The sequence below is a fragment of the Crotalus tigris genome, unplaced genomic scaffold (assembly GCF_016545835.1).
Source record: "Crotalus tigris isolate CLP2741 ecotype Arizona unplaced genomic scaffold, ASM1654583v1 scf7180000018172.2679963, whole genome shotgun sequence".
NCBI classification, from domain to species: Eukaryota; Metazoa; Chordata; class Lepidosauria; order Squamata; family Viperidae; genus Crotalus; species Crotalus tigris.
This window is the reverse complement of record NW_024096864.1, coordinates 301987-316406: the sequence shown is the minus strand read 5'-3', so window position 1 is coordinate 316406 and position 14420 is coordinate 301987. Positions and strand designations below refer to the sequence as shown.

The following is a 14420-nucleotide window of genomic DNA, read 5'->3' as shown; positions in this document are numbered from 1 at the left end:
GAGGGCGGGCATCAGAATTTCATTTTTTAATGGGTGCCAGTGTGTTCACAGAAATAAGTGACAACAGACCTTATTTATATTCGCCTTCATTCATAATAAACCTTATCTTAATACGCTCTGAAGGGAGACGAGCCAAGAACGCGCCCTTCCAGCTGGGCCCGTCCCTCCTCGAGTTGGGGTCGAGAAGCAGCCGCCTCGGGGGCGCCTCCGGGGAAACCCAAAGGCGGGACGGGTCGCCCTTCCTTCCCAGGGTTGTGAGAAGGGCAAATCTTCTCCACGGCGGCACGTGGCTCCAACTTCCGGTCAGCACCGGAAGTCGTCGGGGTTACAAGGCCCGCCGGTAGACGCCATGCGTTGCCGCTCTAGGATTCGGCACTCTATGGCGTAACCCCTTCCTTCCTTCCTTCCTTCCTTCGGAAGCCAAGCGGCTCCGTCCTCGGTCCGGCTCGCCCGTTATCCGCCGGATATCTACGCAGAGTGGATGAACCGTGGCTGTTCCTGTCCTCTCGCGCGTCCGAAGCCGAGCCGGAACTGCCGGAGAGGACACCCGCGGTTCACCGGAAGGCGTTGGGAAACGGACCGGAAGGGAAAACGGCCTCTGACGGCGCTCGTGGCCACCGCCCGGGAAGGACGCTGCTGGCATGTCCGCCTTCGTGGTAAGAGAAGCCCCGGCGCCGGACTACGAAGCCCATCCTCCCCGGGCAGGGGGCGGAGGATGGGGCTTCTGATCCGAAGCAGGGTGGGAGGAGAGCGCGAAGGCCGGGAGGAGCGAAGTTAGGCTTTTATGGATGAATATTTGTGCAATATTTTACCTGCGTTATATGTATTTATTGTTATGTGTACGTGTGTGTGTGTGTGTGTGTGTGTGTGTGTGTGTGGTGTGTGTTTTGTCGACTTCTTGGGTCAGTCTCCATATACTTTCAGTATGGATTTCTTTCTCTTCTTTTCCTTATTGGATTTTTTTAAATATTAAAATAAAAAAATTAAAACAGAATTGTTTCCTGGGTCTGCTAGCACTTGGCAGAGTAGAATGCTAAATCCGCGTAGCATATGAATGATGTCCATTGAGGATAATTCCATTTAACTATGTGGGTTTATTTTAGGACTTCAAAACCTATGTGGATCAAGCATGTAGAGCAGCAGAAGAATTTGCAAATATTTATTATGAAACCATGGATAAAAGAAGGCGGGTATGTAGATCTCTAGTAGCTATTTTGTTAGTTAAGAATGTATGGCTATATATATTTTTATCTTTCCTTTATTACTTTTAGAAATACCTCCCTGTTTACATTCAACTTGAAGTCAGCTAGAGACAGTCTGAGTGATAAAGGCATTAGGCTAGAAACTGGGAGACCGTGAATTGTAGTCCCACCGTGGGCACTAAGTCAGCTGGGTGACTTGGACCAGTCACTTTCTCTCAGTCCTGAGAAAGAGACAGCGGCAAACCATTTCTGAAAACACCCTGCCAAGAAAACTGCAGGGACTTCTCCAAGCCATCTCTAAGAATCAGCTGAAGTGTATTAGGTTCTCTTTTCACTAGAGACAGTCTGAAACATTTTGTTATACTTCCTATCTTTAGTTTCAGAGTACTCATCTATCAGTTTACGGGGAGCAAATATTTAACCGAGTGGAGTTTTCCCAGGGAACCTCTTTTAAGAATTCTTTTGAGTATCTTGTAAAAAAAAAAAAAAAAGGCAGCAACTTGATTGTAAGACAAAAGGAGATTTTTCAGTGGGGACTTGCGAATGGAAAGGGCAAATCCTGCTGGCATTTCTCATTCTGTTTTCTAATGTTCTGCAGGTATTAACCAGGCTCTACACCGATGATGCAACTCTAGTTTGGAATGGGAATGCCGTATCTGGCCAAGAAGCTCTTGCCAAATTCTTTGAGATGTTACCATCTAGTGACTTTCAAGTGAACACGTTTGATTGCCAGCCTGTTCATGGTAAGATAGCCTAAGAAAAACAGCGCCACCATCCACAAAGTTATTAACATGCACTGGTCTGGGTAATCTTTTCTGATGGTGTGAAGGACAAACAGCTCTTCTCTGAAACGCAATTAAAATATTTGAACTTATACAACTAGGCGCTATCTGAACGTTTCCACAACATCTGTATGATTCTTACCTAAATATTCTTTTAGAAAGAAGCCTTGTAAACTAGTATCCTGCGTAGTCCTTTTGAACGCAACCTTCAGTTCTGCATTTTGCTCCAAGTGAAGAATGAATTTTCTCACAGTGCCCAGAGTCTCTTTGCAGGGTGAGATTAACGGCATATAAATTAAAACATGTCTTTGTCTGCAGTGGAAACCCTCTTTTTCTCAGTTTGCTTGAAGGGAGACAGCATGCGGTTTGAACTATCAGTTATCAAGGACGTGTCACAAAATGCTCGCAGTTGCAGGACAGAATTGCTGGCATCAGTGTACTTGGATGGGTTTGAAAGAAAGAGGCAGGGGATACCAGCAGCATCCTGTGTGGGCGTGCATTTTTTAAAAAAAGGCAGGACATTCGGTAGGTGCGTCCCTACGCCCGCTGCTGTGTAGATGTCACGGTTCCGACAGATGAAACTCTTCAAAGAACTTTGAGGCATTGTTTACCTTAAAGAATCTTTATTCAAGTTGCATGGCATCGGCAGGTACATGGTCGAAGCCGAAATTTGAATTCCCCTCCTTGAGCACACAGTATCAAAGCACAATTCCCTCCTCCAATTAACAGTCATAAATCAACATTCTCGAATTAGTTTGAAATGCAGGCTTTCCCTCCTGTTTTCTAACCCGCCAATTCTTATCTCTTATTTCAAGCTCTGAATTCACACACTAGTACAATACTGCTATGTCTGACTAACTCCCAGCGCATTCCGCCTTGTCCCCCAGCATCATCTAATTCTAAGAGTAAAGCATAAGAAAGAAAAAGGCCACATCTTCATATGTTGTCAAAGCAAGAACATCCCATGTTAGCAGCGTTGACAGTAGACACCATTGATTAGATCACATCTCTTTGCTCAGATTAATCATAGGATAAAGCGGCTGAATTTTACTTTTAAGTAGGTACGGTAAAGATAAAGGAATCCCTGCGGATTTTACTCCGCTAGTCGTTGCCGACTAGGGGCTAGTGCTTCTGTCCGTTTCAAGGGCATTGAGCCAGCACTGTCTGAAGACATTCACACAGTTATGTGGTCAGCATGATGTCACAGAGAGCTGTGATCTTCCCACCAAAGTGGTACCTATTTATCTACTCACATTTGCATGCATTTGAACTGCTAAATAAGATTACTTCTAAACACTGGGAAAGAATTAGAATGAGATAGAATGACTTTAAAGAAGATTTCCTTAGAAATGTTCATGCTTGTGTTTGAAAGTAGGCCTCTATGTTTTAGCTTCTTTTTCTTTCCTTTCTCAAGAGCAAGCAACTCAGAATCAGACTACAGTTCTAGTTGTGACCTGCGGACCCGTTAAATTTGATGGGAATAAGCAGCAGTACTTCAACCAGAACTTCTTGCTAACCGAACAGACCACGAATAACAACACAGTCTGGAAAGTCATGAGCGATTGTCTCCGTTTCCAAGAAAGCCCTCATTAGTGAGAGGAGCAACCGTGGGGGTCTTCGTCTGGATTTTTTATTTTTATTTTTTAAATAGCCCTGGCTTTTGGGGACGAGCCTATTGAGTATGGAAATCCATCTGTCTCTGCGCACCTCTTCGTACATTTCGCAACTTGTAGAATACATTTTGTTTTTTCAATGAAAGAACTTCCTTGCTTTCAAGGTTTTGTTAGGTTGCATCGCAGCGAAAAGACTTCCAGTTTAATTATATTGATTAGCTCTTTAGGTGACAGTGGAATCAATTTTGTAAGTGTTCTGTGCACTTTCTGACATTAACAGATTTCGAATTTGATACATGGCGGACTCTTCTTCTCTTTTGAATGTTTGGGGAGAAATGCTGTGAGGCACAAGTTTTGTTTACTTCAGTGAGAATTAAAAATGATGGTGGGAGAGACAAAGGTTGTGATTCATGAGGTCTTTTGGGATTTGTGGGTGTTGCTGAAACAAGTACAAGAATTTTGCTACAGGCTGGGCAAAGCGAGTATGTGGCTCATTTATTCCCATGGAATTTCTCTACGTATTTATGCTATTCTTACACGTTTGTCTTTTTCATTTATTCCATAGCAGTAATTGCTTCAGATTACAGTATTGGGAGGAGAAGGAAAAAAAGGTCTTATTAAAAGGGAAAACCCACCTAAGGGAGTCTTTTTAATTGTTCTCTACATTGTTCTTCATTTGTCATTTTTCACAGTGAAAAGTCCAAACATTTAATGGGATAGAAAATACCCCACTTTTCTCTGTTCAGCCTTGCATGAGGGTTTTCCCTTTTGTTCCCCAAGTTTTCCCAATCTGTAGGAAAAGTGCTTGGTGCCTGTTATATTACCTTCCCATGCCGCACCAATCTTCCTTCTTCTTGTGCCATATCTGTTATTGGACGTTGGCGATCATGTTGGCGATCCTGTTTTTATGAGCAGCAGCACAAAAAAGTGCTGCTGCGTTTTGTCCAAACCAGTCCCTTAGATTTTGAAGCCACAATGTTCTTCTTCTGCCTGGACCTTGTTTGCCTTCAAGCAAAGCTGGCTGAGGAATTTTGGGAGTTGAAGTCCACAAGTCTTAAAGTGGCCAAGGTTGGAGACCCCTGTCCTATACAATTCATAGTTGCAGTAAAATTTTAAAAAGGGCCCTTGTATGCTTTCCAATTCAACAAAACCTTGGAAACTAATTATCTAAAGGGGTTTGCTATTCTATCGGACATAAAAGTAATTTGTCAACAGCAATAGGGGATGGGATCAAATTTGATGTGGGGGGAGAGCTAAGCAAAAGAAAAATCCAAATCTGAAAATAGTAAGAGGCTGCTTTGTAGGAAGTAAAATTTCCCAGGGCCTGTCTTTAGGGTGGACAATTGGGGTAACAGCTGGAATGATTGCCGACTCCTTATTCTAAGCCCTGCTCCTACTCACATGACCCAGGACAGTGCATCTCTGACTTGTCCCGTATTTACGAGCAGGGAGAACTTTCAGCGATCCGCATACCAGACAAACGGGGAGCACAAATGCAGGTGCGCAGAGTCAGGAAACACACCAGCCCATGGGAAGGAAAAGCATGCAGCGCAGCGGGAGCCCTGGGGGCGCTGTGGTTAGAATGCAGCATTGCAGGCTGACTCTGCCCACTGCTAGGTGTTCAATCCTGATGGAGCTCAAGGTTGACTCAGGCTTCCATCCTTCCGAGGTTGGTAAAATGAGGACCCAGATTACTTGCACTGTAAACCATCCAGAGAGTGGTATAAAACACTATGGAACGGTATGAAAGTCTAAGTCCGTGGTGGCGAACCTATGGCACACGTGCCACAGGGGACACGCAGAGCCCTCTGTGGGCACGCGTGCTGTTGCCCCAGTCCTAGGCCTTCAACTGGGTTTTATAAAACCTTTTCGCTTTAGGCCTCCGCCGCCGTGTGGGGGGGAAAAAAAGGTTCAATCAATCAATTTCAACTTCTTGCAAGAAAAAGATCTTGCAAAGTTGGAATTGATTGAACTTTTTAGTCCCACCCAGTCTGCCATTACCACTGCAGCCACACCCACCCAATGGGCCACATCCACCCGGCACCCGACAATACATAAGTGGGTTTTGGGTTGCAAGTTTGGGCACTCGGTCTCTAAAAGGTTCGCCATCACTGGTCTAAGTGCTGTTGCCATTACACATGTAGATCCAGAGAGGTTGTTGTTGTTAATTGCGAAGTCGTGTCCGTCCCATCGCGACCCCATGGACAACGTTCCTCCAGGTCTTCCTGTCCTCTACCATCTTCTGGAGTCCATTGAAGCTCACACCTACTGCTTCAGTGACCCCATCCAGCCATCTCATTCTCTGTCGTCCCGTTCTTCTCTGGCCCTCTGTCTTTCCCAGCATCAGGCTCTTCTCCAGTGAGTCCTTCCTTCTCATTAGGTGGCCAAAGTACTTGAGTTTCAACTTCAGAATCTGGCTTTCTAAAGAGCAGTCAGGGTTGATCTCCTCTAGGACTGACCGGTTTGATCGCCTTGAAGTCCAGGGGACTTGCAGGAGTCTTCTCCAGCACCATAGTTCAAAGGCCTCCATTCTTTGCCGCTCAGCCTTTCTTATGATCCAACTTTCACAGCCATACATTGCAACTGGGAAAACCATCCAGAGAGATAGTAAATAGAAATTCCATCATAAGGTTTGAGAGGAGCTGGATTCCAAGAAGAACCTGGCTAGGTTTTACTTAACGCAAAATAATAGGGGAAAAGATCTTTCCCAGGGCAATAAATACCTAATTATCATTAGATACAATTACTCCAAAGGGCAAAGCTTTATTGATAGGAGACTGCATTGAAAGATTTCTGAAATCAGTAAGAGCTCCAGGGGAGATTTCAGCATGTCATGGATGCTGGTAGAGTTGTGCAGGTTTCCAGCAACTACAGTATAAACCACTCAGGTATTTATTACCAGTGGATTCCATTCTGTCCATGAAGAGATCTTTGTAGGGACATTTTAAGGTTTTATTTTCAGCATGTAGCTTCCTTTTAACTATTACAAGCTTCCCCCCTCCCTGCCACATGTTCATACACTTATGTAGAAACTGTATTGTACCCCTCTGAATCCTTTTGAAGGTACAAGAAGAAAGCATCCTTACTAAGATGAAAATAAAACAAGTCTAAAGAAAGCAAAAGTTGTAATGTTAAAAAATATATACTGGGAAAACAAGCATGTTCAGAGCCACCTGTGAAGGGGTTTGTTTCCAGTGGAAATTTATTCTGTAATATTGGGATTAATCAATGCCAAAACAAGACATTTAGAAGGGAGAGTAGCCCATCCAATGTTGCTGCACGAGTCATGATGGAGAAAGTACTGCTCTGATAAATATTCGCACCTAAGGGCATTGCAAAAGACATTTAGTTGGCAAATGTGAAATTTGTACGAGAACATTAAGGCCCTTTGTTGATAGATGGAAATGGGATCTGCCTCCCAGAAGACCATTAAAACCATGATGGCTCCTTGGTGCTCTCTGAGCTTGCTTGTTTTCTTGCAGATGTTTCATTACTCAAACTAGGTAACGTCAGTGCTAGCGATGAAAAGTCACTCGGCACTTGAACAAGCACGTGGTCACCGCTAAAAAGTGCACAAATGTATTAAAGACTCCAAATCACAGCTGCCAATTCTTTGGCTGGTGTTGCTGTCATACACATCAAGTCCTTCCCAAGAACCTGGGATGTCATAATGCAGGGGTCTCCAAGACTCCTGTTGTAATGTATCGGCATAGATTCACTGCACCTTCGAAAGCAAACTGTTCATTTCCAGATGTTCATGTCAATGTTATTTTATTTCTACTGGAAATCTACTTCTCAAAAATCATTAAAACATGGAAACTCTTTTCATTAGCTCTACTTCCTAAGTTAACAAATTCATAGCATTTACCCTTTAATTTACACCAAAGACAACCCCTTTGCTAAAATTGGTTCATTAACAGAAATGGCCTCTCCACTGAAATACTGCTTTTTAGGATTTGAGGATCATCTGAAAAGTTTTTTTTTTTTTTTTAAATGTTGGCTGAAAAATAACCAAGAAGAAAATCAGCGTCTCCAAAAACAGAAGTGGGCAGGGGGTCTAAAGTAACTCACCGGGGCCAACTCGCCATGGGACAAGATTTGCAGTAATATTGAAGGAATGGTTGCAAAAGAAGGGACAAAGTGTTAGGTGAATGACAAAACATAATGTTTTAATTATTTTAAATGATTAAATTGAATTGTTGGATTGTCCTGCAGCGAGTTGTCCCATTCTGGTAGACAGGGCCCCTTTCAGACTATGAATGATTGAGGACAGAATGTTAAGGTGAGATGTGAAAGTCCATTCACTGTGTCCTTCCTTCTCTCTCTCTCTCTCTCTCTCTCTCTCTCCTTAAACCAGTGGTTCTCAACCTGTGGGTCGGGACCCCATTTGGGGTTAAACGACCATTTCACGGGGGTCGCCAAACAATGCAGTCCACCATTTTTTCCCCCTTTTCCTTAGCTGTGCTACTCCCTTTTATTCTATTGGCTTTTGAAAGCCAATAGAAGAGACTCTCTTGAATAGAGTCTAATTCTATTGGCTTTCCAAAGCCAATAGGAATTGTCCAAGCTGTCTCTGCCCTGCTGAGCCCACCGAAAGTCCCATTCTGCAAACGGTGCTGCACCAGTTGAGTAGTCCTCGACTTATGACCGGTTGAGTAGTCCTCAACTTACGACCGGTTGGGGGTCGCGGCATTAAAAAGGTTGAGAACCACTGTTCTAGACGTATCTGCTGGGAATTGTAGTCCTTGTGCCCCAGATAGCCAACACCCAGGGAATATGGTTTTGAAGCACAAGTAAGGCACTGCCAACTACACAAAATACTAAAGGTTTGGCTTTGGATCGGCCCTACTGTTCAAACAGATCCTTCCATCGTCTCACACCTATATTTGTCCTCCCGTGCCTACATTTTTCTTTTAAAAAACTTTTTTTTTTTTAAAGAGAAGCCAACTAAATCCAGCAGGAGAATCCTGGGTGAGGCTCGTGGCCGCTCTTAAGCCATACTTGACAGTCCTGCTTTAGTCTTTATCGTGAGGTCTTGAGGATGTCCTTTGGGAGCAATCGGATGCTTGAGTTTCCTGAAGTCCAGCATCCCAGTGCAATCTCCAAAACTGGAGCTGGTCCACTCTTGCCTTAAACCAGTGGTTCTCAACCTGTGGGTTGGACTCTTGAATAGAGTCCAATTCTATTGGCTTTCAAAAGCCAACAGGAATTGTCCAGGCTGTCTCTGCCCTGCTGAGCCCGCCAAAAGTCCCATTCTGCAAACGGTGCTGCACCAGTTGAGTAGTCCTTGACTTACGACCGGTTGAGTAGTCCTCGACTTACGACCGGTTGGGGGTCGCGGCATTAAAAAGGTTGAGAACCACTGCCTTAAACAGATGTTGACCTGCATTCTGCGCCAGAGACACACGGCCTCTCGGTTGGTGATGGTGAAAGCAGACAAACAACGGCAACCCTCTGGAAGCATCCTTTGCATTTTCAGGTCAGCCTCTGGATGCAGCTGCGGCCTCTTCCCACCGCCTTGGACAAAATCCAGCCCTGGCAGCTGGCCAGGAGGGACGAAGAAGCGCCAGGCACTGCACCAGGCGCAGACTTCCAGGCTAGCGTTTTTCTCCAAAGTTCATCGCAGAATACATGTTGGCAGCCCAGCCGCTGCCTGGGAAACCCGAACTAGACGCAAGGGGAGCTGGCTGGAGAACTCACCTTTATTTTGCAGAGCCTGGGAGCTGGGCGAAGCAACCAGATGGGGTTGGAAGCATCCAAAATCTAGGAGGCTTTTTCCAAGGCGCCCAGGATTTGGGGGGGGTGGTAGGCTGAAGCGGGAGCGAAAAGAGCGCAGTTCAACCCAATCCGTTCGCCTCCCTTACGCACAGTCCCTTGAATGCTGCTTCTCCGTTAAGGACCGTTGCAATTCATGGGGGGGGGGAAAGAGGTGGGGGGCTTAGGAAGCCAGTGGCCTGCCTTCCTCAACATGAAGAGGGGTCCTGTTGAATCCTGAAGCCCCCCTCCCCACCTCCCCGTGAGTGGGGGTCTTATCCGCGGAGTCCTGTTCGGCGGGGGTGGGGTGGGGGGATTTGAGAAGGGGGGGGGTGTCTGGCCGCGCAGCCTCCCCCAGCCCCATCTCACAGAGGCTCGCTCTCCCCGCTGCTGCTGCGCTCGCCCGGGCTGGCGGGGACCCCCTTCCCCGCCGCCCAGTCGCTCTCGATGTAGAGGTGGTAGGGGTCGTGCTTGGACTCCAACTTGCGCGAGCGCGTGTAAGCCAGGATCAGCCCGCCGGCCAGACAGCCGTAGAAGATCATGATCAGCAGGATGTACAGGTAGGCGTCGTCCTCGCCCGGCGGGCGCGCGGAGGGCCTGGGAGAAGCGCTGGGGCCGGGACCCCCGCCGCCCTCGCCGCGCAGCTCCTGCCACAGCCGGTCCAGGAGGAGCTGCAGCCGCCGGCTCTCGCTGCAGTTCGCCCCCGGCTCTTGCATGGCTCCGCTGCGCGCCCGGGGCTCCTTCCCTCTAGCCTGCCGGGCGCCGGGCAGAGAGACAAAGGCTGCAGCTGCTGCGCTTGCCGGCTTTGCAAGGGGCCGGGGGAGCCTCCTCCTCCCCCCCCCCCGGGTTAAGAGAGGGCGTGGGGGGGGGGGTCGAGCCAGGCTTTCTCCGCCTCCCGGAGGCGCCTTTGTTCCTTAATGGGAAATCCTGAAACCTGAGCTAGTTTGGGAGGGATCCTGGCCCTGCCCCCCACCCCCCCACCCAGCCCCCCACCCAGGAACTGGAAGGAAAGCTGGGGACCCGCTTGAATGGCCAGGAGCGGAAGGGAGCCCTCTGGGCTGGGCTTGTCCTGGGAAGTGGGGGGGGGGTCTCGGTGGGAGTCTCAAGCCGCGCTGCAGTCGCGGTTTCTCCCGGACTGGGAGCAGCTGCTGGCCTCGTCCCTCAAGCCTCTTGGACCCTGGTGGAGCGTTTTCAGGGAGGGCACAGCCTTTCGCATCGCCTGGCCGATCTAAAGAAACAAGCAGGGTTTGGTCGTGGCTGAGCTGGATTGAGGAACTGTGCAGAAACTCCAGCTCTGATTGATTTGTTGTTGTTAATTGCGACGTCGTGTCTGACCCATGGACAACGTTCCTACAGGTCTTCCTGTCCTCTACCATCTTCTGGAGTCCATTGAAGCTCACGCCTCCTCCTTCAGTGACTCCATCCAGCCACCTCCTTCTCTGTCGTCCCCTTCTTCTCTTGCCCTCCATCTTTCCCAGCATTAGGCTCTTCTCCAGTGAGTCCTTCCTTCTCATTAGGTGGCCAAAGTCCTTGAGTTTCAACTTCAGGATCTGGCCTTCTAAAGAGCAGTCGGGGTTGATCTCCTCCAGGACTGACCGGTTGGATCGCCTTGCAGTCCAGGGGACTCGCAGGAGTCTTCTCCAGCACCAGAGTTCAAAGGCCTCAGTTCTTTGGCGCTCAGCCTTTCTTGTGGTCCAACTTTCACAGCCATACATTGCAATTGGGAAAACCATGGCCTTGACTGTACACACTTTTGTTGGCAGAGTGATGTCTCTGCTTTTTAGTATGCTGTCTAAATTTGCCATAGATTGGATTAGATTAGATGCCACCAAAGGTGGCTCTTGATTTTTAGGGGCCACGTCGATTTTCTCCACGAGGATCAAACCTTCAGGTCTGCCAAGGGTGCGTTCACTTGCTGAGCCCATCCCCCTTTGCCGCAGGTGGTCCTTTTCTTCTCTTTCCTTCTCCAGCCTCGGAGCCTCCTCCAGATATTTGGACCTTTGCATCATGTGTCCAAAGTAGGATAATTTGAGCCGGGTCATTTGGGCCTCAAGTGAGGAGTCTGGGTTGATTTGTCTGATGATCTCGTCTATTCCTTTGCATGATTAGGCCATGAAGACTCCACCTTCTGAGAAGTGCCTGGGGTGTTTTTAAAATCAACACAAGTGCTGTGGGTTTTGGGTCTTAGTTCTTCCGTTACAAGAAAGCTGGAAACATTCTTCCCCAGACACCTAAGATTTCTTTAGGAAGATGCTGATCTTGTATTTAACTGGTAGCTGCCATTTTTATTTTGGGCTTTTATTTATTTTTGTAAAACTGCCCAGAGTTCTTTGGATTGGAATGGCAAATACGATAAAAGATCGTGTTGGAAAGTAAGGCTTAACTGATTCTTCAGTACTGTTTTTATCGTAACTCTTCAAGTGGAGTTCCTGAATTTGGCATTCTTGTCTTTATTTCCCAGGACCTGATGTGGCCATTTACTAAGATCTTGTTCTTAGAATTTTAATTTAGTGGCAGTTATGGGTTTTATGCAGGCCAAAGTTGCATAGTGCAGGGGTCCCCAACCCCGGTCTGTGAACCAATACTGGTCCGTGGCATGCCAGCAACCGGTCCACACAAACAAAGCCCCATCTGTGGGATGCAGACAGCACACAAAACCATGCCCACTCCAGTCTGTGGAAAAACCTTTCTCCACCGAACTGATCCCTGGTGCCCAAAAGGTTGGGGACCTCTGGCATAGTGTGTCCACTTCAGCATTTTTTAAGATAGTAAATGCTATTAAACGTGGTAAGGATTTCTCTTCACACTTATCTGTTTTATTGATAGCCATCAAACTTACGTTGGGGCTGTTTCACATACTGCGTATCTTGTCATGGTTAAGATGGGGACCTACAGACCAGCTCTGGCACAGGGATATTGAGAGATGTAGGTCTAATAAAACCAGAGAGGAATAAAAGTTGGAGATGGCTGCCTGAAGTTGAGAAACAACGCAGGAAGAGCCAAGTAGGGGGTTGGACTAGATGACCTCCAAAGTCCCTTCCAACTTTATCATTATTATGGATGACATTACTCTTCAACAGAAAATAGTGGCTTTCATTTTACAGATGTAAATGTGTAATATCCCCATATTTTCTTTAGGAAACCTTTTTTTTTTTTCCCCTGGATGTCAGTGAGTAGAAGGGAGCTGGATTTTTTAGAGCACACGATCAAAGAAAAACAGGTCCGCTTGATCTGCTCTCCATCAACCAGTTCAGAGTTGTCCACTCAAAACAAAACCCAGAATGACCAAAAAAGGCTCATTATTTCTTGAGCCAAATCAAGATACACAATTGTGCGTTTTTATTTTGTCCGGCTTCCAAAACAGCAACCGAGCCTGAAGCGGTTTCCACATTGGGTGATGAAGATGGATGATGGTTTGATGCCACAATCTGCTCAGCAGACTTCTGGGTATTTTTCAACTCCGGATGCCTTAGGTGCAGACAGGATTGCGTTATTAGCTGTACACTTTAGAGAGGAGACCTTGTTTACAGCAAAAATTAAGAGAGGTAAGCCAAGGACATGTTGACAAAAGTTGAAGGAAAGCAGGGATACTTTATAGATGCTTCAGGCAAAGTTCTTTGGGAGGACTGAGGCCTCGGAAACATTAAATACTCTCATTTCCACCTTTATTTTTATTCCAAAATTGCGCTGCTGAAAACTCAATGCTGCCATTTTCCACAGAACAATTAGAGAGAGCTTTAAAAGCCCTTGAGTTATTTTTCTTCTTTGGTGAATTAAAAGGTATGAGCCGTCCCTTAGATCAGAGCTTTTCAATCTTTTCACCCATTGTGCCACTTTTAGGATATGGCAACATCCGAGTACCACCAGTCACCTAGCAAAGGGTCAAAAACTTGATGACCAAAAAAAAAAAAAAACCAAAAAAAAAAAGGAAAAAAGTGATAAAGTACAGATAGTCCTCAACTTACAACAGTTCGCTTAGTGACTGTTCGAAGTGACAATGGCACTGAAAAAAGTGTCCCCCAAGGCACAGCCGAGCAAGACACCTGCCTGCCCACCTGGCGATGCTCTTCCTCCTGTCCAAGGTTTTCATTGTTATAAGCATTTCTGTTGGGGATTGGCAGGAGTGGTGGGGTGGGGGGGGTGTTTGGTTTTTATTCCCCTCCGCCTGCTGGTGGTTGCAGCAGGTTTTGGTCACTTCCCATGACCCTGGGACACTGTGACTGTCATAAATATGAATCAGTTGCCAAGCATCTGAATGTAAATCACAAGACCCTGGAGAGGCTGCAACATTCCAACTAATCGACGCTTCTTCTGGGCTCAGCAGAAGCACCAGGATCAGCGCCGAGCTCCAGCTGGAGCCTGGCGCTGATCCTGGTATTTCCACTGAGCCCTGACAGCCCCAAAGAAGTGCTGATCAGCTGGAAAGCGGCACTGATCCTGGTGCTTCTGCTGAGCCGACGGCCCTGCAGCTCCAGCCATCTCTCGTTCAGGCTTGTGTGGTGCTGCCACCGGTTCAGCCCATTCCCCTCCCCCGCTACCACTTTTCTAGGGTGGTCACGTAACCACCTGCCAGGTGCCAATGTACCACAGGTGGTACCCGTACCACTGGCTGAAAAGCCCTGCCTTAGATGGCTCCAGAAAGTAAGTTCTGTGCAAATGGGCAGATTAAACTTTCGTTAGGTTTTCAATCAAAATATCTTTCTACATTAGAGTTTCACCATCTGAATGAGCTTATTTGGCAGGGGAAAAAAAACTCCTAGAGCATTTGTTGTTTCTGTAAATAAGGGTTTGTGTTTGTGCTCTTAAGAGGCGTTTTCCTGGGCCCCTGATTATATTTACTTGCTGTTTAACCAAACTGTTTTGAATGTTTCTATTTTCAGTCAATAGGAGGGGATAAGCATGCCCAGAAGCTATGTGAAAAATATTCCCCACGGCTTAAAAATTGGTCCACACGCACAGCCGATTCTGATCAGGCAGTAAGAATAACCAGGATTTAATAATCGGTTGTTGCTCTAGAAACTGGCTCGCCGGCACATATACCTGGCAAAATGAAAAATTTCCCCAACTTG

At 46.8% G+C, this 14420-nt stretch overlaps 2 protein-coding genes across 4 annotated transcripts; one reads left to right on the top strand and one right to left on the bottom strand.

Annotated features, from left to right (window-relative positions):
- Positions 1 to 416: 416 nt before the first annotated feature.
- On the top strand, positions 417 to 3996 carry NXT2 (nuclear transport factor 2 like export factor 2). 3 transcript variants are annotated; one of them, XM_039348722.1, is made up of 4 exons: positions 417 to 656; positions 1104 to 1190; positions 1801 to 1945; positions 3399 to 3996. In XM_039348722.1, the coding sequence occupies exons 1-4, from the start codon at positions 642 to 644 to the stop codon at positions 3575 to 3577; spliced, it is 426 nt and encodes a 141-aa protein (XP_039204656.1). In that variant the 5' UTR covers positions 417 to 641; the 3' UTR covers positions 3578 to 3996. The 3 variants fall into 3 exon arrangements, with proteins under 3 accessions (XP_039204656.1, XP_039204655.1, XP_039204654.1); XM_039348721.1 differs by lacking the exon at positions 417 to 656 and adding an exon at positions 684 to 739; XM_039348720.1 differs by lacking the exon at positions 417 to 656 and adding an exon at positions 820 to 839.
- Positions 3997 to 9709: 5713 nt separating this feature from the next.
- On the bottom strand, positions 9710 to 10202 carry KCNE5 (potassium voltage-gated channel subfamily E regulatory subunit 5). Its single transcript, XM_039348710.1, has one exon. The coding sequence runs from the start codon at positions 10065 to 10067 to the stop codon at positions 9717 to 9719; it is 351 nt and encodes a 116-aa protein (XP_039204644.1). The 5' UTR covers positions 10068 to 10202; the 3' UTR covers positions 9710 to 9716.
- Positions 10203 to 14420: the final 4218 nt, after the last annotated feature.